The sequence below is a fragment of the Lynx rufus genome, unplaced genomic scaffold (genome assembly GCF_022079265.1).
Source record: "Lynx rufus isolate CCGP_SWC_20201006 ecotype Redwood Valley unplaced genomic scaffold, mLynRuf1.p SCAF_1, whole genome shotgun sequence".
Taxonomy (NCBI): domain Eukaryota; kingdom Metazoa; phylum Chordata; class Mammalia; order Carnivora; family Felidae; genus Lynx; species Lynx rufus.
This window is the reverse complement of record NW_025814823.1, coordinates 4438796-4462646: the sequence shown is the minus strand read 5'-3', so window position 1 is coordinate 4462646 and position 23851 is coordinate 4438796. Positions and strand designations below refer to the sequence as shown.

General features: G+C 51.7%; 1 protein-coding gene across 6 annotated transcripts in view; it reads left to right on the top strand.

Annotated features, from left to right (window-relative positions):
* Window positions 1-11651, top strand: part of SPATA13 (spermatogenesis associated 13) — an 83658-nt gene extending 72007 nt beyond the window's left edge. For all 6 annotated transcript variants that reach the window (XM_047077821.1, XM_047077812.1, XM_047077828.1 and 3 more), the window contains 4 exons: window positions 996-1125; window positions 2853-3225; window positions 5704-5778; window positions 7554-11651. In XM_047077821.1, coding sequence (XP_046933777.1) covers window positions 996-1125; window positions 2853-3225; window positions 5704-5778; window positions 7554-7729 — 754 coding nt within the window. In that variant the 3' untranslated portion in view covers window positions 7730-11651. The remainder of the gene's footprint in view (window positions 1-995; window positions 1126-2852; window positions 3226-5703; window positions 5779-7553) is intronic.
* Window positions 11652-23851: the final 12200 nt, after the last annotated feature.

Below are 23851 nucleotides of genomic sequence, written 5' to 3'. Positions count from 1 at the left end.
CCGCTTCTGAGTGTGAACGGGCCTGTTTAAAGACAGCGAGGTCTGCCTTGTGGGGGAGTGCCCAGGGACTTCCCAGGAGTGGAGTTGAATTGTGTTTGCTAAATAAACAGAGTCTGCTTCCAAGGCTCTCTTGTCCTGACTGTGCAGGAGGATCTGAATTCGGTGCAACTGAGATCCAGAGGCTCCGTCTATCCCATGAGACACAGGAACGTGCCAGAAAGTGAAGAATTCAGCTCATTAGCTGGATGATTGGTTTACATGTCCCCAAATTATTAATGCCGAGCAAACTGGAATGTAAAACTTCCCAATACTAGACGTGCCCTGCCCGAGTCTGTGTGTAGAGTATAGCTGTAATTTATTTTTCCAGTACCTCCAGTTTTAGAAACCTGGGGAACAGGAGCTTGCTCCAGGGAACATTTAGTTTGATCTGACTGCAGGATACGGAAGCACCAGAAATGAAGGTCGTTCAGTGAGGTGAATACGGTGTTAGCGTTTACATAACACCACGTCCAGCTTCTGTGGCTCATGTCCCCTTTGTGTCCTTTCCTGAATATCATCACAGATGAGGCTCAGAGCGGACAACTAGTCTCGAGAATGGTTACTGATTGTTAAAGTACTTTATATAGCAAAACTGGCTGTAAGAGAACCATAGCAATAATAAAGACTGTCCTGTCTTTATTGATGAAAATAATCTATTGTCACTGTGACCAAAACTTACTTCTTGTGGCATTCACTTTCATTCATTGCGATTTCTGGGAAATGAATGAAAACATTCTTATTCCAAAGAATTCTGGATTGCATTCGGTCAGCTCCCTTAACCTATGGAGACTGTAGTCTATTCATAGAGGAAACAGAAAAGGGGAACAATGGCCGTTATTTAGATGCCACGTCGTCTAGACTATTGGGATACAAATCAGGGATGGGGGGCATGACTTTGTCAGTCTGCCTTTGCAGGTTTCAGGTTATATGGCTAACGTGAACCTCCTGCTTTACAGTGATTACAACAATATAAAGGCAGCCTACGAAGCCATGAAGAACGTAGCCTGTTTGATCAATGAGCGCAAGCGCAGGCTGGAAAGCATAGACAAGATAGCACGGTGGCAGGTGTCCATCGTGGGCTGGGAGGTAAGTGCGAACCCCTTCCTGCACCTGCTACGCCGCCCAGCACTGTGCACCCCCTCCCTCACTCTGGTCTAGTTTGATGCCATACTTGAGCATCCTGTGATTGACTCTTCATATTCTTGGCTTTAATGGTGTCTGTATTTTGAGGCACGTGCTTGACCTTAACAGTCAGCTACTTGACGCCTCCCCTGCACCGAGAAATCAACTCTGAAGAGTGTCTGTAATTCATTTATTGTTTACGCTGTCTCTCCTGCTAGGAAGTACGCTCCGTGAAAGCAAACGGAGAACCCTTAAAATACACAATATAGCGTGGTAGGAGTACGGACTCCGGACTCACACTGCGTGCGTCTGAACTGGTCTGATCTGGGCAAGATCAATATTTTCATCCATAAGGTGGGGTTGAAAACACTACCTGCCTCACAGGGCTATTGTGAGGATCGTCTAAGACGGTGGTAAACGCAGTCCTTGGCACACCCTGTAAGAATGGTCTAGCGTGCGTACTTATTTGTAAACACAACAACCACAGCAGCGTCTGGCACTGCTCTAAGCCGTTTTTATATGCGAACTCATTTCATCCTCTCAGTGACCCTATGAGGTAGGGACTGCTGTGGCCTCCACTGAACTGATAGGGAACGGAAACACGCAGGGGTAGGGAGCTGGCTCAAGGCCACACAGCCGGAGAGAGGCAGACCCGGATTCCAATCCAGTCAGGCAGCCTGGCTTCAGAGCGCGTGCTGGTGACCGCTGGACCCTATGGCAGTCATTAAGAACGATCAGCTGGTGCTGTTCCGATTGTGTTCAGACCAAGTGAGATTCGTCCTACATCAAATTGATTGGTCAGAACACACTGTCCCGAAGGATTAAGTTTGGATGGAGAAGTTAGGTTTTTCACTAAAGTAGGTGATGGCCGTGAAAAAGAAATACTTCTATTTCAGGGGCCGTAGAGACTTGTGGAGCTTGGATGGGCCCCCAGACATCACTGTGTTTAACTCTCTTACTTTGTAGGTGAAGAATCTGGGGCACAGAATTGCTATAGGCAAGTAAGTGGAACTGTTTTGGAGTCAAGATTTTCTGCCTCCACAAAATGGTGTGTGTGACCGGGACTGAAGGAGAATAAAAATCTTAGAGACCAAAGGCCGGTGTCGTACCCAGTACCATAAAGGTACATTGGGTTAGACCCAACCTAATACTGTAAAGGTGTATTTTTCCTTGTGTTCTTGGACTGTGGCATTGAGGGGATAATTTATTGTCAGAAGTTCACCGATCTCTGGTTGGCAGTTTGCCACGTGGCCTTTTGTTTCCAAGATCCGAAGCTAGTTTTTATTCTGGGAGCCGCTGTGTATACCAGACGGGAAAGCCCGAGCCCCAGGGTCGATAGCGCAGAGTTCCCACCCGTACGAAGCCTCTGTGGTGCCCTTCTTCTCCCAGGAGCAGCCATTTCAGACGGGGTGGAGTGTAGTGACCCAGCACGTTTGCCACCGGGAATACACCTCACAACACAGAGACGCTGTAACGTTTCCCGCTGAGTAGGAGGTAAAGAAAGGAAATTTCACACACAGGGAGACGAACAGCCCGAGATTCACGTGGCCTCTTGAGCCCCGCTGACCCGCGGACGGGTCTCCTGTGACTGGAAGGTCCGAGAACAGACCGTGTCAGGAGCTCTTCCTGTCTCCGTGACGCGTGAAGGAATCGGGATGGGGAGACCGTGAACTGTGTTTTCCTCCCTCCAGGGGCTGGATATCCTCGAGCGGAGCTCGGAACTGATCCACTCCGGGGAGCTGACCCAGGTCAGCAGGCACGGCAAGAGCCAGCAGCGGACGTTCTTCCTGTTTGACCACCAGCTGGTGTCGTGCAAGAAGGACCTGCTGCGCAGGGACGTGCTCTACTACCGAGGCCGCACGGACATGGACGAGGTGCGGCTTGTGGACCTGGAGGACGGGCGGGACAAGGACTGGAACCTCAGCGTGAAGAACGCGTTCAAGCTCGTCAGCAAAACCACCGACGAGGTTCACCTGTTCTGTGCCAAGAAGCAGGAAGACAAGGCGAGGTGGCTGCAGGCCTGCGGCGACGAGAGGAGGCGCGTGCGGGAGGACCGCGAGATGGGTGAGCGTCGCCTCTGCCCTCCCGCCCCAGCCGCGTCCCCCTCCCCCCCACCCCCACCCCCCGCCCAGTGGTCAGCTCTTCCCCGCCCCCCCCCCCCACCGGGGTCAAGTAGCCCCCTTGCAGAAAAGAAGCGGGATCTGCAAATCCCGAATACGGTTGACCCCACGCACAGTCAGAAGCCCGCGTGTTAACTCTTGACGACTGATAGCCTGCTGCTGACCGCAGAGCCTTACGGCTAACATAGTCGATTAACACATGTACGGAGGTTGTGCCGTTTAATCCCAAGATGTGGCTACTGTTGCTATACCCATTACTATAGGTGAGGAAATTGAGGCTCAAGGCACTTGCCCACTCTTCTAGCGTGACCACTTAGCATTGAAAGCCAGCCGGTGTCACCCCGAGACTGGGCCACACTCTGGTGACTGTCATCCAGGCCATGAGAAATACCGGATGATCCTCGAGGCCGCCTCTTCAGGTGTACCTTTAAAGCACTTTAAATTTACCTTGCTGCCCTAGTCCATTCAGACCCAAGACCTTGGCCCACCTGTTTCCCCATCTCTCTCGTGCATGAAGCTGAGGACCGTGCACCCTGTCCTACGGTTAGGCACTGCTTCCTCCTGTCGCCCTTACCGTCCCAGGGTCTGCTCGCCTCCAGGTACTGATTAGCCCTAAAAGCCGGAAACTGTCAGGCCCGGTCTGTAAGCCCAAGGTGCAGGGCCTTCCGAGCACATTAGGGTTTTGAGCACCAACTGTCGCACAGATGTCAGGATGCCACAGGGACCGGGGGCCTTAAAGGTGAGGTGGAATGACGATATTCATCTCTGCAGCCCACGTAAGCCCAGACCGTAAAGGTTACGTAGTGCAGGACAGAAAAGCCACCCACTGCCACGACGAAAGCTAGAGTGGAAACCTGGGCCTACCCCCGCCCTGTCCATGTTCTACGGATCCGTGTTGTACCGATCCTAGGCTTCGCCACGGATCTGAATCTCACCCACAGGAGGGTCTGTGGGATCCTACGTTAGGGCAGGAAGGGGTTTAGGAGTCGGTCTGGCTCACTCACCGTCAAGCAGGAATCTCCTCTGAAACACTGAACCCCAACCCCTAGTGACACCTGTAGCACTCATTACTCATAGGGGACCCCTTCCGCTAAGTGGACGTCCCCCTTTTACCAAGAGGAAAGCTACTTCCCAGCAGCTGCCATATATCGGTGCCACTTTTGACTGGGGTCTCACTGGAGTAAGACTCCTCACTCTGTCATGCTGAGAACTCCTCAAATATTTGCAAAGATCCCAATTTTACCTGCCATGTAAGGTCATCTAGCGTAGGCCCTGACATCACTTGTAAGTTGGGATATTGCAGTTTCCCCTCAGATAGAACCAATATTGCAGGGGGCATCCTAAACACGTCTCGACTCTGTCCCTTGACAGAAAGAAAGACGAGCCTTGATTTTACACCTTTCTCTAGTACACCGCTTCCCTTGTGGCTGGTCCTCAGAAGACGTGAATGAATGAGTGAATGAATGAATGAATGAATGGGGCACTCTGGGAGTCTCTGGACTGGGTGAACGTGGAATGAACGAGGGTGGCCCCGGGTCCTCGCCAGGCATGTTATGTTAGTCCAATGCCTGTCACCTCATGTGTGGAGAGATCGGGGAGGTCCGCCATAAGGCAGGCTGGGCACGGAGGGCCGGAGTGGGGCAGAAGGCCCGTGCGGGTCCGGGAGCAGCAGAAGCCAGCGTGTGGCACCTGAGGGAGGGGTCGGGACCTGTCAGACGTCAGCTCGGTCAGGGAGCCACGGCCCAGTGAGCAGCCAGGAGCTGAGTGTGACGGCGGAGGCCGAGCCCTGATTTCCTTCTGCTGGGTGTAGAGCCTGCCTCCGGGAAGAAGCTTGCTTGCCGGCCTAGGAGCCAGCCTGACAGACTTGGCCCTCCTCCGTCCCTGGCCTTTGCTCTCCCTCCACGTCCTGCGTGCAGGGGCCTGCTGTTCCCCCCCACCTCACCCACTCCGAGCAGACAGCAGACTTTACAGGGGAAGTTCAAGGCACGTGCTCTCGACAGTTGGGGTACAAAATCCAGTTCCCATTACGCAGATGTTCAAGGTGGAATCGCTCACTCGGCTTTCACAGCAGGTGGGCGAGTCGACCCTGGGACTCCTTCGATTTGCCCTCTCCTCCTAGGGCCTCACCCTTTATGGTTGTGATTTGGGTGACCCTACGTGGACGTGCGTCTGGGTCTGCACAAGTGGTCTGTGTGTCGTTATTAACAGCACCCCATGTCACCCTTTAACATGTCCTTGTAGGGAGCAGGTTATCCGAGTGTCCGTCCTGGGGACAGTCCTTGCTACTTCTCCATTTGTAAGCTTTTCAGTGTCTCTTGGTTCCTCAAGGAATGAGGTTTTTTGCTCCAGGTTATGGTTCTGGTTTTACTCTGCAGTGGTTTCACTTGTCTTGAATGTGTATCATGTCTGTTTCTAAATCCAGGAATGGAAATTTCAGAAAATCAAAAGAAACTCGCCATGCTAAATGCTCAAAAGGCAGGACACGGGAAGTCAAAGGGTAAGTTTTGAAGGACGCTTCGTCTCCCCATCTCCTTCGTGGGAATCGGTATCGGAACTCAGATCAAGGCGAGCGCCCGCGGTGGTCAGCCCGCTGACGACCAGCCTTCAGTGAGGGGGAGGCGTACAGGTGATGGTACGGGTCTGTCAATCTGCATTTGCTTTTGAGTGTGAGTGTGTTTCAGTATTTGCCTACATTTGAATGTGAGCCTGTAAGATGTGTTCTGAATCGGTACCAAGAGCTTCTAGACCTCCGTCCTGAGGAGGTGCCGGCATTCTTCCCCAGGCCCGGCCAGTTCGCCAGTCTGAGGCAAGCCAACAGCTCCTGCGTGGTCTGGGCACGGCCGGAGGCAGTCTCCGGCCCCAAACTGCTCGTCAGTGCAGGCTGCATTCGAGTTTAGAGAAGAAAAACGGGCCTAAAAGTGCAGGATGTGAGGAGATGAGTTAGGAAGGCACGCCAGCCTGTTTCGAGCAGGGCCCCCCTGCCCTGCACGCGCTGTGAAATTAGCAGTGCTCAGGTCACGCCCGGGGGTCCCGATGTGCAAACAAAGATTTATTTTTACAGTGCATGGGATACACATGATCTCGTCCAACAGGAATGAAATAATAAGGATTTTTATTCCAAAAATATTTGTCATGTTCTTAGAAACTTTTATTCAGGTCAACTTTTCTAAGAACGACGTGTCCTATGAATTGTGTCCCATTCAGTATGTTTGTAACTGAAAATGGGAAAACAAGACCCAGCTGAGCCCAGGATGGGCCAGGGGACTGGAAGATTTCATTACCAAAACAGCACTTAACCTTGCCATTGCCCTGCTGCTCCCTCCCCTCAAATGCGGACACCGAGCACCCCCCCCCACCTCCCACTGACTTACAAATACCCTGAAGGCAGAAACACCTATTGTTTGTGAGCCTCTTCACTTGAGTGGCAGGTGACTAGTAAATATCACCTGTTAGAATCTGTTAGTTTGCGTCGCTGTCTTTCAGGAGCGCTGGCTCAGCAGCTGGGCCCCCGGGCACCCCTGAAAGGAAGGCACCTCTTATGTGGGAAGGCCGAGAGAGCCTCCTGCCAGTCCAGACCAGGGCAAGGATGCCTTCTGCCCTGAGTCCTGGCTCCTTCGGGAACCCACGCTATTTCCTCCTGCCACGCTGACTTTCACAGTTAGCTTGTGATCTCGTAGCTAATTTTAATAAGCCTTTTTCATTACCTCTGTGCAGATTGAAAACCCCTATCCCAATAAGACACTTTCGATTTAGCAATTCAGTTTGGGGTCCCTGTTCTAAGCACATTCCTTATATTAGCTCACTTAGCTGTCATAGCAACCAGAAGGTGCTGTTATCCCCGCTACAGATTTAGGGAGTGGGGGTGCAGAGAAATCAAATAAATTCCCAAACAATTACCCTGAATAATCCCAGCCAGTTAGCGGCAGAGTAGGATTTGGGCCAGGGCAGGCTGGGCCGCGGGCTCTCGGAGCATTTCACTGCTTCTCATCGCGAGCAGCCCTGATCCTGCCACTCCCGCCGCGTGAGCGCGGGTGATGGTCACAACCTCTCTGGGTTTCAGGTCCCCTCCCCGGAGGGTTTTTGGGACGCCACCTAATCCGTGGCTGCACACGCAGTGTCTGCACATAAGCAGCCTCGTGACGGCTCTTAGGTGTCCTCCGGGTGCATGTGGATTAAGAATCAGCTGAGAATTCGAGTGTCGGTGCTGTTTTTCCTTTTCGGCTGACGAGTGACGCTGCGTCCCTGTTCCGTCCCCCTCCCCCCTCGGGTTAGGCTACAGCGCGTGCCCGGTGGCCCTGCCGCACCAGAGCTTGCACCCCCTCCACCAGCGCCACGTGACCGTGCCCACCAGCGTCCCCCAGCAGCAGGTGTTTGCCCTGGCAGAACCCAAGAGGAAGCCTTCGCTCTTCTGGCACACGTTCAACAAACTCACCCCTTTCAAGAAGTGAAACCGGAAGGCCGCACTTCGGCTGAGGTGTCCGCCGAGAGGAGAACCAGTTTTGTTTCTCGCGCGCTGACCCCAGTGCTGAGAACTTGTTTCGGGGGATCCGTGGGGAGCAGAAGGGCGCAGACGCGCCTCAGCGTTCAGAGGCCCGGCTCCCCCCTGGGAGGGAGGCGAAGGTCGTGAGGCGCGGCCCCGATGTCCACGAGACCCCTCCGTGATCCGTGCCGAGCCGGCCGGGCCGTGGGAACCAGCGACGACCTCAGGGAAGCCGAGCGGTGACCCCAGCGGGCATCGCCATGACGGGCACGCACCGTGCTGCCCTTCCTGAGGACGGACCGGATCGCACTGTCACCGTTGCACGTGGGTTCCAGGGGGACGGTAGCGATGGGGTTGGTGCGAAGGTGTCTCGCCAGCACCGGGAAGCTCTGCCTCTCTTCCAGTGTTAGGGGACTTCCCGCCACAGCGCACGTGGCCATCGTGTCCCCCGGTGTCCTCTGCATTGTTGCCAAATAGCGCAGGCTGCCTCTTGCCAGATGCGCCCCCCACAGGCTGGAGGGGCGAGCGCCGTGAATCCCTCACGCGGAGGGCAGTCGGGGTCACTGAAGCCTCCTGAAGCTGCCGCTGCTTACGGGAGAGAGTGCCGCGTCCCGCCGCGGGCTGGTGTCATCCCCCCCCCCCGCCGGCGGGCACCCTCCTGCCGGAGCGCGGCGGAAGTCACACGCACTCACACGCTGTGACCTAACAGACTAATCGGACGCACCTGTTTGCGATACGAAACCCCACCTGCTTTAATTTTACGATAAATTAAATAACGCACCTGCAGCCGTTGCAAGGCGTTCTTAGAACATCCGAGGTTTTCCCGTCAGTTGTTTTGGCGTCCCCACCAATCCAGTGACGGCGACCCGAACGGTCCGCCCAGAAAGCACGCGGTTCCGAGCAGCCCCCCTCAGGACGCGAAGCCGACTTCTCCTGCATAAACTCCACACACAGCGGGGCCAGCACCGGCCTTACTGTGCTGTCAGGAGGGTTCCGGAGATCCGTTCCGTAAGAATGAACGAAAAGTACACGTCGCCCCAGACACGGCCGTCCTCTGTCCCGGGGGCCACGTGGGCCGATGCCTGTCGGTCGTCATCTCCTTGTCTTCGCCCGCGTTGTAAAGCCGGATGGAAAGAACTCGGACGCGCGTCTCAAGAAGACGGGCTTCGCCAGGGCGACGCCGTTGAAACGCACCCGGGGCGCCGGACGGGGCAGCGCGGGGGACGCCCGTGGCTTCTGTCTGAGAAGCCCTTGCCGTGTGCTCCCCGGCGGCCGTGCTTGACCAGAGGGGTAGCCGTGCCTCCGAGGGCCCGGTCCCCTCCTTTCTCCCCCACCTCCCCTCCTCCCAGGGCCGGCCCCAGAGGCGGTGACGTCACGCGTCGAGAAGACAAGACCCTGGACGTGGAGCGGGCCTCGGAGCACCGTCTGGAAATCGGACCCGTCCCGACCCCGCGCCGCCGCGTCGAGGTGCTCGCCCGCGTGTCGTGTCGCCGCGAGCCGGTACTGCCCTGTGGCCGGCCGCCCGGGGCTGCTTCCGGGGCCCGGGAGGACGGCGGCGTCCGAGCGGGGGCTGCTCGGGGGGCGCCGTGGCTCTGCGGCCGGGCGCGTGCGTGCGTGCGTGCGCGCGCCGTTTCGGGTCTGAGGAGAACGCCCCCTTTTAGTTGCGTTTATGTAACTGACCCTTCTACTAACAAAATGCAATGATAGATTTCGAAAACCACACTTAACGTGCTTTTTGTGGGCCCCTTAGTAATAGCCGTAGGAGTCTCTGTGCTAAACGGAGTCGTTAGTCTATACGACAGTTTTGGACAGTTGTTTTTTTTAATCTAAGAAATTGCTTTAGGGAAGAAAAGAGAAACATTTGCTTATGTCACATTTTCGATGAGGATTGAATTCAACCGAAGAACCACTTCAGGGCTTCCATTTACTGATATTAATGCGCAGTGAGGAGGGGCTTAAATTCTGTGACCAGGGTTGATTTCCCGGCCGAGCCCCAGCTTCTGGGTGCCACCTGTCCCTCCGTGGATTCTCTAACAGAAGAAGGAAGCTCGGACCCCAGGGCCTTTACGAGGCTGCCCCGTGAACTTGGGACAGTGTGGAGAGTCACACGATCAAATCTCCACCCTGGGTGGATACTGCTTGAAATCGTAGGCGATTTTGAAAACTGAGACTTTTTTTTTTTTAAGGTAGAATGCCTTTGACGTCTTTAAATCTAACTTGAGTTCTTTTTTTTTTTTTTTACCAAACGCCTGAGTTCTATAAAGAATACGTGGCTCAAGTATTCTAATCGTAGGTTTTTGCCAAACTTTCCTCCTTAATTTAAGTCACATGTTCCTCTTGGGAAGAAAAAGAGAAGCCAAGAGCCTCCTGTGTGGATTCTGTATGTTTGGGAGTCTTGCTTTTCCCTGTTTGTCTCATTTTAACCCCCCCTTGCGTATTCTGGATGCCCCCCAACCCCCCCCCCCCCACACTCACACACAATCACAAAGATGGCACAACACTTTGACAAATTTCACTTATTCTATTATTTGTATTTCAGAATTTGCCAACTCTTTTGGAAGACCACTCAAATGACCGTGAGTCAAAAGCAGCCTTCTCAGTTTTAATCCTACCAAAAATGCACAACAACCTTGCAGTAAATCGTAAACCATCATAAAATGGGACATTTGTAAAATCCTAGAGAAACACCATTCTGTATCTTTGGCCCACAGATGAGAAAAAGGATGACAGCAATGTGCTAGAGCTTTCGCGGGGTCCCTTCTTCATAGTGTGATTTTCAGTAGATCTCCTCTTTTCCCTGGTAGATCTGATGTTGTTGTTGAAAACATTTCACCCCCGGGCTCCGTGCTGTTTCTGAATATTGTTGTGCCTTTTTATACCTAGTCCAGACAAAGACCAACTCCAAGCCTGTTCAGAAAATCCCCTCGATCCTACGTTGCTGTTGTCTAGACACAAAACAAACGTGCATTTAATTCACTTTGTTTCACGGTGGAAATCTTTTTGTAAAAGCCACAATCCAGCATCTGTAAGTTGGAAATAAATCTCTCCGTGCCCCAATTGCTGGTCTTTCTCAACACAGATAAGTCCACTTATTTACCCGAATAGAGCAGCCCGAGTACCTGGAGTCAGGAAGAGAAGCGTGCTGTATGGTCGTTTTATGGAAGAGAGCAGAAACACATGTGTCCCTCACGGGCCAGCGGTGACAAGTGTGGATAAACGTCCCTTTGATGGCTGACAGGCCAGGGATGCTGGACACAGGTCGGCGAGGTCACACCGCTCAAAAGCAGGTGTCCCTGTAATAAGCTTACCCTACAAATGTCCTTGTCAGAATTCCACTCGGCTGGTGCTGTTATCTCAGGATGCGCGCAGCGGAAGTAGAGTTCAAATGGTTTTGAACAGAAGAAGCAGCCAACTATCTGATCCTGAAAAGAGAAACCCGGAAGCTTAAATATTTGATGCAAATATACTTAGCTACAACACGCTTAACTTTATTGTCTTAGTTCTGTCATAGGCATCAACCTTTATATTTAGAAAATCCTTTAACTGATTCTGTAATGTAATAATTGGTCTCTTTTGTAAATATTAGCATCAGTTGTGTTTACCCATTTTGCAAACTTTTAGTAACCTTTTCCTTGATTTTTAACTCCTCAACATCAAGACAATGTTGTTAAGCCAAGTGACAGCTTCGAAACTGATGAATTAGCTGTTGACAGCTCAACTATGTTGTACCAGACTGCTATAACTTGATATGTATTTCTGTTGAATGAAGTTTTTGTAAAAAGAAAAAAAAAGATATTATTTACAATGTTATTTGAATGATTTCTTGTAAATGCTGTGAATCTATATTTGTTGTTTTGTATCTGTATATTAAAGTTAATTTGCCAAACTGGTTCCAGTAATGCATTTGAGTAGTAAAATAAGACTGTGTGTGTGTGTGTGGTGTTTAAATTTATTTTTTTAATAGAAAGTGAGTGCTAGGAGGGTTTCTGGATCTACAGCTCATTTCCTGACTGGACAGTGATAGACTTCCTGTCAGTAAAAATTCATCCCTGAATGATCAGGCTTAAACCACTAGACAAGGGTGCGAGGAGGGGTCCCCAGGGGGACAGGGAGGAGCCGCTCGACTGAAGAAAGTCCGCACATGTTGGAATAAGCCTGGTAAAGCCACACCCAGAGTGAAAAGGCCTTCTCTGTAGGAGCAGCTCTTGGATGGACGGTAGATGAGCCGCACAGGCCTTTACACGCCTTTCGCCTTTCATCCCGGTCGAGATCGAGCCGCTTCACCAGGAGATCCGCTGCTTACCCTCTGGGGGCGGGGAACATGCCTGAATTTCCTTCTCTAATTAACACTCAGAGAAGTGAAGTAAATAGCCCATTGTTTGCAGTGAAAAGTATCCCCGAGAGGGTTGCCAGGCAGCCCGTCCCCACTGTTTACTCCTAACCTCCACCTCCTTCCCAAACTGCTCTCTCCCTTCCCTTGGGCTGCCCTGGAAGAGGGGGTAGCTCGGGCAGGGGACAGGGGAGGGTGAACACTGGGAATCTGAAAGGCCTCCCAGGGAGGCTCCCAGGGACCCAGCCGGTGCCATTTGTAGCAACTGGTAAAGAGGGCGGTGGGGGCTTTGCTAGAAGGGCTGAGGGGTAGCCGACCTCGGTGGAGCACAGCCTGCCTTGTGCAGCGGAGAGGCGAGCTGAACTGGGTAATCCTCCCAGGGAGCGTCTGGTCGAAGCGGGGAGACAGGCACATGGAGTTGTGATGAAAGCTCATGGTGAAGTGAAGTGTGCAGCGACGGGGGGGGGGGGGGGTGTTCAAGTCGCGGCCTTCGGGTAACGGAGTCCTTCCCTCTGGCGAGTGGCCGGGCGGGAAGGGGGCCCGGGAGGCAAGGCCCAGGCAGCATCCCCGAGGGCCCCCCCAGCCCCGAAGAGCCTGGGTGTGTGGCTTGAATCCAACTGACGGGCCGCGTGAGAAACCGAAGGGGTCGAAGCCGGCTCCCAGAGGACCTGCCAACCGGCGTGAGGTCCTGGGATTTCATTTCGTGGCCGAGGAACGGAGGGCGAGGAAATTGTGTGGGATTTCGGCTCGTGTGGGATTTGCTCAGCTCATCCCGGGGTCGGGGAAAAGGGTGGATTTCGCACCAGGCCAGAGGTGACCTGGGAGACCGTGTCCAGCAGCGGAGACGCTGGAGAAGAGGGCGAGGCCGGACACAGGTGAAGGATGCTCAGCCGTGAGCCCGTCACGCAGCTGTGGAGACGAGATGCGGTTTCCGGGTTCTGCCCCGGGGTGATGGCCGGGTGCTGGTGCCACCGACGGGTGCAGAGAAGAGAGGCTGGGTTGGCGGGGGGCCCGTGTGACTTTCTGGTCTACCCGCTGGACGCTGCGGCTCCAGAGAGAGGTGAGAGCGGGAGGTGCGGGTGGGAGGGAAGCCGAGAGCGGACAGCCCAAGGAGGGGATCGGCCCTGGATCACGCCCGGAGCACGGACAGGCAGAGGAAGAGGACGGGAGGAGACAGGGATGGAGAAGGGGAAGACGAGGGTGACACCGGGTGGGGGAGGGGCAGCCACAGCAGGAGGGAGGAGTTGTCCCCGGGGTCAACGCTCGGGCTGCCCCCCTCCCACTAAGAAGTGACCGGAGGTGTCTGGGTGCGTTTACGGGTCAGGAGTTCAGGCTACGGGACGACGGGAGAGAAAGCAGATTAGCTTCTGTCGCCAAACGAAATCCCGCCCTGCCCTGTGAGGCTGGTGTTGCTTTCCCTGCGGTACAGACGAGGAACGGACGCCCGGCGAGTGGAGAGGGTGTTACTTGTGTCCGATGGGACTTGCCCAGCCCGCATCCCCCGTTCTCTGTGTGGCCTCTGCAGTCCAGCTAGGTTGTCCGAGTTGGTTCTCAACAGCCTCTGAAAAACAGCGTTGTGTACGTTTGTCCTCCTGAGGCTATTTCTCGGTTAGAGATCCGTGTTAATGAACTCTGATGGGGGCAAAACGAAACGTTAATGATCACGTGGCGTCCAAAAAACAGTCGCACCGTGTTTCTTTCAGTGGCAGGTGGTGTGTGTGTGAAGAGAACGCGCGTTAAATACCAAGGTACACACGGTGTCTACAATCACAGGACCCACATAGAAGTTGGAGAGATCTCGTTAAATGAAGTCCCTTCCAGGGATCTGGAATCCCAGCAATCTGTCGTCCTGTTGGCCCGCAATTGGCCCAAGGTCGGCGGGGAGGCGGCCGAAGCGAAGGCACAAACGTCACTTTACGGAAAGACACCGGCCGTGGGGATTCCTTCTTCCAGACTCGGAAGTGTACTTCGCTTTCTCTCCCTTGATTAAAAAGGACAGGGGGGTGAAGAGCCGAGTCTTCTGAACAGATAGTGCTAGAAGACGCTACCTGACTCCAGTCTGGCTGCAAGTTTTGAAGCTCTTCCAAAACATCTTGTGCCTTCCTCGGTTCCCTCCCCTTCCTGCTGTTTTGCAGATACATCCACCAGGGAATTATGTGGCAGGAAGGCGTGATTTTATTTAGTGAGCCCTTGAGTCCTGGTTTGTGCAGCACCTGCATGCAGCCCGTGGCCCTGGGGTTCAGGTAAGTGCGTTAGGAAACCGCTGCTTTGGTTTCGATTTAAGGCATGGGAGTCCTAAAGCAGCTCTTAATCCGTGTGTGACGATCGTGCTCAGTTATTGGCGAGCTAGGCAGCTGTCTGCCGAGTTTTGGGTAGGAAAGGAGCAAGCCGGTTTCAGAATTCATTTGCGGAAGAGGTGAACAGGAGACAAAAGCAGATCTTGAGGTTCTTCCAGAACCCTGCAAACTGGCTGGGAGGAGGGATGAAGCTACAGGAGAAGTCGTTAAGAGTAGACCCTCCCCGAGAGCTTTCTAGAGGAGCTCGTAGATTATTTGGCACAAATTTGAGCGTGTGCATGTTTGTACGGATGGCCGTACTTCATCACTTACACGGCGTAGCTTGAAAACAAGCCCCTCAACGTACGTTAAAGAAGAAATACAATGTGCAGGGCATGTGGAAGAAAAGGTACTCGATGAGCGACAGTCTTTTGATTTTTAGGTTCGTGAAGTGCCAGGTCGGGGAGGGGTGTTCGGGGTTGTTTCTCCTCTCGCGTGTTACACGCGAGAAACAGCAGGAGCTCGGAGGCTGGGAGACCCACTGTGCGCCGCTCAGCTCGACTCTCGCAGGTCTTTTATTAAACCGAGGGACCTTAACCAGAAGCTCGGTAGTGAAGGCACCGTGTAGGTCAGGCAAAGGAGAAACAACCCAGAAACCCGGTCAGGACCTGTTGCGGGGGGTCTAAGAAACCGTAGCTCCAAAGTCCTTTGCGGTCTGTGTCCCTCTGCCCACCGCCCACCCCCGGGGCAGTGTGTCAGGTCTAGGAGATCACAGCAGAATCCCAGGGTCCTCGGGCCCCGCGGGTTGGGGGTTCGGTGGGAGGGTCGCGTCTGTTCCCTGTGATTCACACGGGTCCGGCTCAGGCAGCGACCGTGGTCGCTTGTTTAATCTCTCGCCTGGAGGGCTGCATATCCAGCGAGTGCTCGGCAACTCTGCCGACTGGGCCCACGACGCATGGCCACCGACCTTCCTCGCTGGGATAAATTACACCCCTGTGGCAGCAGGCGCCTCGCGTTAGTCAAGACGTGGGCTTAGCAGTAGGGAGGGAGACCCCAAGTAACAGTGGCTCCAGCAGGCTTGTGATGTACTTCTCTCTCGTGTCAGAGAGGGCCGGCGGGGCGGGTCTGGTCTGCTTGGCCTTCAGGGACCAGAGATTTTCTATCCCCGAGGGGTGGCTCTCCTTCAAGGAGTCCCAAGACGTCTCACCAGCCCCCCTACCCACCCACGCACACCCCAGCCGCAGGGAGGGGCAAGGGGCCCGGGGAGGGTAGAGCAGCCCTCCTCCCCGTGAAGCCTGTGGTCCTTGCACAGATCCCTCTTGTTCATTCCCACCGGCCAGAATCCAGTTTCCTCGTATTTTCCAGGCCTCTGCAAGGGAGGCTGGGAAATGTCCACTGCGGGCAGCCACATGCCACCTCAAATTTCTATTACGGGGAGCAAGGGGAGGAGGGGGGGGTTGGAGAAACTAGTGATCTCCACCGAAGGCATCGACACGGATTAGATTTAATACCCAGCCACACCCCCAAAGGCTGCGTCGCCCACATTTGGAGCCAGGATATTTCTTTCGAAAGTTCTTTTTTTCTCTCTCTTTTTAGCTCATTCAACAAATAATTGTTGGTGATGTACTGAAAATAAGCAAGCGGAAAGATGCAGTGCCTGTCCTTATAACCTAGGGTGGCGCCTAATAAGTGCTCCCTAGTCTAGGTGCAGTGTGGAGATGGGGGGGGTGGCAGTGATCCAGGTGAGAGAAGGGAGGGGGAAGGGGGAGGGAAGGGCGGGAGAGAAGCGTTCCTAGCTGTCGCGCATTCTGGAGAAACACGTAGAGGAATTAAAAGGTGCATCAATTCCACGACGCATAGTGCAATTAAACTGAGTGCATCAATTGTGGGCTGAACTAACGAAACTGAGGATCCAATTTATGGCTTTGTAAGAAGTACAAACGCAACTTTTTATTTTTACTAATGACGTATTAATATAACGTCTACTGTATTCCTTGTGCAAACCCTCACGTCCCTCTTCTCGATTTTCGTATTAAAGATAGTGCCATAGCTTATTTCCCTGCTTATTTGGGAGCAGAGCATATTTGGTTATTCACAGTCATCTGTTGAAGGTTGTCTGTGTGCTAGGCTTGAGGTCTAAGCAGGTGCTCAAAACCAGAGAAATAAATGACAGGGGGGGCCTGGGTGGCCCAGTCGGTTAAGCGTCCGATTTCGGCTCAGGTCATGATCCCGCGGTTTGTGAGTTCGAGCCCCGCGTCGGGCTCTGTGCTGACAGCTCGGGGCCTGGAGCCTGCTTCGGATTCAGTGTCTCCCTCTCTCTCTGCCCCTCCCTCACTCATGCTCTGTCTCTCTCGAAAATAAATAAACATTAAAAAAAAATTACGGAAGGATGGATGTTCGCTCTTCCCTAGCTGGAGGACAAAATGGAGTTTACCCTAATTTGATACCTTTATGATCTTGAGATCTTTTTATTATTGAAATAATTGTAATACATTTTGAAAAAATTTAAAAGGAAAAATATAGACCCTTTAGCAGAGGTTGGTCTGTGCCATTTCGATTTAACTATGACCAGTCACTTCTGAGTTAAACAAAAGAGGATGGTGTAGATTATTTATGGAATTTGGCTCCAAGAAAACAATTCAATTTCCTGAAATGGTGTAAGTTTGTGACTTCAAAAGGAAACATCTGTATTTTCTTGTCTAAAAATACTTTGCCATCAAACTGGACGCTGTGATATTTAGAAGTTTCCATAAGATGGCGATATAATCCTAGACAAGTCTAGCTGGTTTTAATATTTATCTAGAAATATTTAAAAATTTTTTTTTCAACGTTTATTTATTTTTGGGACAGAGAGAGACAGAGCATGAACGGGGGAGGGGCAGAGAGAGAGGGAGACACAGAATCGGAAACAGGCTCCAGGCTCCGAGCCATCAGCCCAGAGCCCGACGCGGGGCTCGAACTCACGGACCGCGAGATCGTGACCTGGCTGAAGTCGGACGCTTAACCGACTGCGCCACCCAGGCGCCCCTAGAAATATTTTAATAGACACTGTAAAAAAGCATTTTTTAAAAAGGAAAAACCCTCATAACCCTGCTATTCTAAAGCAGCCATATTCATTTGGATATATTTGGTCCTAGTTTTTGTCGATATGCATATAGAATTACATAGGTACCTGTGTAATTCATAATGTACATGCCATTTTATTCTACTTTTTAAAAATTCAACATCAGGGTGCCTGGGTGGCTCAGTCGGTTAAGTATCCGACTTCAGCTCAGGTCACAATCTCGCATTTTGTGAGTTCGAGCCCCGCATCGGGCTCTGTGCTGACGGCTCGGAGCCTGGAGCCAGCTTCAGACTCTGTGTCTCCCTCCCTCTCTGCCCCTCCCCTGCTCATGCTCACGTTCTCTCTCTCTCTCTCTCTCTCTCTCTCTTTCTGAAAAATAAACAAAAATTTTTTTAATGAAACACAACATATATCTTTCACATATTTTATTTCTACATGACCTACATAATTATTTCAGGGGCTACATAATATTATACCCAAGCAGCACGGATGGAAGCACATTATGCAGTACGCACTTTTGCACCAAGACAGATAATGTCATGGCTAATATGTTTGGCAAACAAATGTTGGATTATTAAGAATTTTCGGCACGAGATCACTAAGTTTAAGATATGAACGTCTTTTCTCTTTATCTGAAAGGTTGTGCGGATGGACGTCGCCTTCAGTGCTGTATAAGGGTCTGGGTTCTGACCTGCTTCCCTAGCCTCATGTTATTATTTTCTTCTCCAAATTTTACTTTAAATTATGTTAGTTAACATATGGTGTCATAGTGGTGATTCAACACTTACATACAACACCCGGTGCTCATCATCACAAGTGCCCCCAATACCCGTCGCCCACCTAGCCTGTCTCCCTCCTTCCTCCCTCCAGCAACGCTCAGTTTGTTCTCTATCATTAAGTGTCTCTTACGGTTTGCTTCCCTCTCTTTTTTTTCTCCCCCTTCCTATATGTTCATCTGTTTTGTTTCCTAATTCCAATGAGTGAAACCGTATGGTATTTATCTTTCTCTGACTTATTTGGCTTAGCATAATATCTTCTAGCTCCATCCATGTCATTGCAAACAGCAAGATTTCATTTTTTTGATGGCTGAGTAATATTCCATTGTGTATGTGTGTGTGTGTGTGTGTGTGTGTGTGTATATATCACATCTTTTTTAATTAAAAAAATTGTTTATGTTTACTTTTGAGAGAAAGGCACAGAACGTGAGTAGGAGAGGGGCAGAGAGAGAGAGGGAGACACAGAATCCTAAGCGGGCTCCAGGCTCTGAGCCGTCAGCACTGAGCCTGACGTGGGGATTGAACCCACGAACCATGCGATCATGGTCTGAGCTGAAGTCAGGCACTTAACCGAGTGAGCCACCCAGGTGCCCCTATACCACATCTTCTTTACCCGTTCATCAGTTGATGGACACTTGGGTTCTTTCCATTAATTTGACTATTGTTGATAGTGCTGCTATAAACATCCGGGTGCGTGTGCCCCCTTGAATCTGTATTTTTTTATCCTTCGGGTAAATACCTAGTAGTCCAGTTGCCGGATCGTAGGGTAGTTCTATTTGTAACTTTTTCAGGAAACTCCATACCGTTTTCCAGCGTGGCTGCACCAGTTTGTATTCCCACCAATGGTGTAAGAGGGTTACACCCCTTCTCCACATCCTTGCCAACATTTGTTGTTTCCTGTGTTGTTAATTTTAGCCATTCTGACAGGTGTGAGGTGAAGTCTCATCAGGATTTTGATTTGTATTCATGTGATGATGAGCGATGTTGAGCATCTTTTCATGTGTCTGTTACCATCTGAATATCTTCTTTGGAAAAATGTCTATTCGTGTCTTCTGCCCAGTTCTTCACTAGATTATTTGTTTTTTGGGTGTTGAGTTTGATGATTTCTTTATAGATTTTGGATACTAACCCTTTATCTTGCAGATATCTTCTCCCATTTCGTAGGCTGTCTTTTAGTTTTGCTGATTGTTTCCTTCACTGCGCAGAAGCTTTTTGTCTTGATAAAGTCCCAATAGTTCATGTTTGCTTTTGTTTCCCTTGCCTCTGGCGACATGTCTAGTAAGAAGTTGCTGTGGCTGAGGTCATAGAGGTTGCTGCCTGTGTTCTCCTCTAGGAGTTTGATGGTTTCTTGTCTCACATTTAGGTCTTGCATACATTGTGAATTTATTTTGTGTGTGGTGTAGGAAAGTGGTACGGTTTCATTCTTCTGCGTGTCGCTGTCCCGTTTTCCCAGCACCATCTGTTGAAAAGACTGTCTTTTTTCCATTGGATATTCTTTCCTGCTTTGCCAAAGATTAGTTAACCATATCGTTGTGAGTCCATTTCTGGGCTTTTTATTCTGTCCCATTGATCTATGTCTGTTTTCATGCCAGTACCAGACTGGCTTGATCACTACAGCTTTGTAATATGGTTTGAAGTCTGGAGTTGTGATGCCTCTGGCTTTGGTGTTCTTTTTCAGGATTGCTTTGGCAATTCGGGGTCTTTTGTGGTTCCATACAGATTTTAGGATTATGTGTTCTAGCTCTGAAAAATGCTGGTGGTATTTTGATAGGGATTGCATTGAATGTGTAGATTGCTTTGGGTAGCATTGACATTTTAACAATGTTTTTTCTTCCAATCCATGAGCACAGAATGTTTTTCCATTTCTTTGCATCTTCAATTTCCTTCATAAGTTTTCTATAGTTTTCAGCTTACAGATCTTTTACATCTTTGGTTAGGTTTATTCCTAGGTCTCTTATGAGTTTTGGTGCAATGATAAACACAATCGATGCCTCGGTTTCTTTTCCTCTGCATATTGGTGTATAGAAATGCAACAGATCTCTCGACATTGATCTTATATCCTGTGACGTTGCCGAACTCATGTATTAGTTCTAGCAATTTTTTGGAGTTGGTGTTAAAGCACAGCCAAAACCCGGCACCCAAGGTTTGCCGCCCTCAGCTGGCATCTCTGTTCTTATGCCAGTGAGTAGAGCGGCAGGCTGGTGCCCACGGGGTCTTTCTGTCCCAGGAGAGGCCAGTCCACCTCTCCCAAATGCACTTCAAGCCAGGGAACTGTTTCTCCTTGTGCAACCCAAGAGATCCTCAGACCATGCTGCCCGCTTCGGACCTCCACACTCCACACTCCTTCCCCACTGGAGCACCGCCAGGCCCACTGGGCGCAAAGCTGGTGATGGCGCTGACCTGGGTAACTTCAGACTTTGCGCTCTGCGGCTCATAAAAGCTTGTGGTGGTTAGCCCCTCTTCTTTTCCCAGTGGTTTGGGGGACGGTTTATTCCTCTGAGATCCCTTAGGTGCACCTTCACTCTTTCTCTCTCCCTCTCTCTCTCTCTCTCTCACTCCCCTCTCCGTGATCAGGGCTCCCTCCCCTCCGCAGCACACACGTTCTTTTCTCCCCGAGGTCAACTCTCCGTGGCTCCCACCGTCCACACTGGGGTTGCTTTTTTAGCTCTAGCTGTGCAGCCTGGCCCTCTCAGTTCAGATCGGCTTCTCATGTATTCAACTGATTTGATATTCATCTAGCTGTGTTCGAATGTTCGAGGGATGAAGCGAGCTCAGGCTACTCCGCTGCCGTCTTAACCCGTCCTCTGTGTGACACGATTCTCAGGTTATTATTATTTTTATGTCCTAAAGTGTCTGCCATGGCACACGCATTTCATTCAACGCATATTTATTCAACACAGTGCTGCAGGCTTAATACTGAGCACTAGGAGTACAGTAAGGAGAAAAATGCAGTCAGACTTCAGTCATACGGTGACGTAAGTAAGGGTAGCCCTGTACTACGGTGCCGTGAAAGAGAGGCATCGGTGTGGCGCCCCCCTCCCGGGGAGATCTGATGTAGTCAAGAGCGTCCCACGAATCCTGTGTGCACACTACCCTAGGGTCTTGCCAGTGTGTTCTCTCTGCCTAGAACACTTGGCCTGATTCGCTGCTCTGCTCCTTTAGATCTCATTGCAAACCTCACCACCCGGCGTGGCCTTCGCTCCTGATGGGGTTGGAAAGCAAATCAAAAACTCGCAGTGGGGCCTGAAGGTGTACTTTGCAAACTGCCTGTTCCTTCGTGTGTGTGTGTGTGTGTGTGTGCACATGCCCTTCACGGTGGTTTCCTGTAGAGTCAAAAATCTAACTCAAAGCATATGTCTCATCACAGTAGGACAGCGTGGAATGCTTTACTGTTTTTCATTCTATTTATTTTTTATTGTAAACATTGCATAAAACTTACCACTTTACCCGCTTTTAAGCGTCCAGTTCAGTGGCTTGAAGTATGTTCACGTTGTTCGACTGTCTCCGCGGTCCGCTTTCAGAGCTTTTCCGTCTTCCCAACCCGAAACTCTGTCCCCGTTAGCTCCCCCTCCCCTTCCCCCAGCCATTGGCTCCCCCTGTTCTGCTTTGTGTCCCTGTGAATTCGACTACTCTAGGGCCCTCATACGAGTGGAATCGGAGAGTATTGGTCCCGTCCGGCTTATTTCACGTTGCACAATGTCTTTAAGGTTCATCCGTGTTGTAGTATATGCGTCAGAACGTCCCTCCTTTTCAAGGCTGAGGAGCATCCCATCGTGTGTGTAAACACATCTTGTTCATTCACGTGTCGGCGGCCGTGTGGGTTGTTCCCACCTTCGGGCTCCTGTGACTAGAGCTGGTGTGAACACGCGTGTCCAAGTATGTCGGAGTCTCTGCTTCGAGCTCTTGTGCGTGTCTACCCCGAACTGGGGTTGCCGGATCAAATGCTAATTCTGTGTTTGCTTTACTGTTGAACATGTGCTTTTCATGCACTTTGCAGTCAACCTTGGTTCTTACAGCAGCGCCGAGAAGCGAGTATCATTCCCTTCTCTGGCTCCAAAAAGCGGTTTGCCCCAAGTGGAGCGGAGTGGTAAATGCGAGTATTTGACTTGGAACTCGGCTTTCCCCCTGACCATTCGCCATTCAGAGTGGTCCCAGTCACGTGGGTTCCTTTCAAGAACGATGGCCTTCTGATTGTGAGAAGCTTCGTCTGCTAGCGGCTTCTGCCCTTACCGGTCTCGGCCATCCTGTCCAAGGTCGATCGGGAGTGGGCGCCCGTGCCCCACGGCAAGGAGCAGAGGCTGTGTCTGTGGCCCCAGAAACAAAGGCCTTTCCTTCTGGTCTGTGTTTCCCTCTCTCAGCTCAGCTCCATCATCTGAAACATGAGGACCTGGTTGCTTCTGCTCGCCGGCGGGATCTGCATGGGAAACGTGAACGCACAGGACACGTGCAGGCAGGGGCACCCTGGCGTCCCTGGGAATCCCGGTCACAATGGTTTGCCCGGGAGAGATGGACGAGACGGAGCAAAGGGCGACAAGGGAGAGGCAGGTACTCACCACTTGGTGGCCTCCAGCTACCCTTCCATGTACCCGTCCGTTCCTCTTATTCATTCATTCATTCATTCATTCATCACCAGCGTAGTCATCACCTGCCCGCTCCCCCTCCTTCATTCATGCACCCCTTGCTGAGAAAGCAGTGACCGAGAGCCCGCTCCAGGCCAGATTCTGGGGTACTGTGCAGGACAAGACCAACACGGCTCCCCCCTCCACCGGACGTTCTCGTCTAGTGGGGACAACTGCTTTTGGGCCATCACCTCTGATACTACAGGCCGTCTTCAGAAGCACATGGTGTAGATCTTTCTGCCTCAGATGGCAGGTATGGTGGGTCTTTGGCACTTGGAGCATATAGAGAAATCTGACCGCTAAATATTTAGCAGAGAGCGCCTGGCTGCGCTGCACGGGAGAGCTAGGGCCTTGCCACACGGTGAGGCAGGTGACATGGCGTGACAGAGAATACCACAGCAGATGGTCACTGAAGCCACACGGCGGGACTCAGGTGTTGGGACCTGCCCCAGGGTCTGGGGATCTGGGGTCAGGATGCAGCCTCTGGGAAGGAGATCTGCGAAAGCCAGGATACGTGAGTGGATTCCATGACACCAACTGACAGGCTTGGTTCTTGAGCCTGGGTCTGACCGTAGGGTCACATACCTGAAACGTAAGCGGATTGGTCTATCTGGGTACAGGGGGAAAACATCAAAACTCCGATTGACATTCTAAAAGATAAATTTGGAGGGCGCCTGGGTGGCTCAGTCGGTCGAGCGTCCGACTTCGGCTCAGGTCATGATCTCACGGTTTGTGGGTTCAAGCCCCGCGTCGGGCTCTGTGCCGACAGCTCGGAGCCTGGAGCCTGCTTCGGATTCTGTGTCTCCGTCTCTCTCTGTCCTTCCCCTGCTCACGCTCAGTCTCTCTCTCTCTCTCTTTCTCAAATATAAAACGTTAAACAAAATTAAAAAAATAAAAGGTAAATTTTGATGAAAAAAATTGAGCTTTGAAAATATTTCCTATATGAATTGACTTGGGTGGCTTCGCGTGGTCCCTTTGGACAGGTCACGTGAAGCTAGAAGCATGTGCTGTGGGAGGAGCGCGAG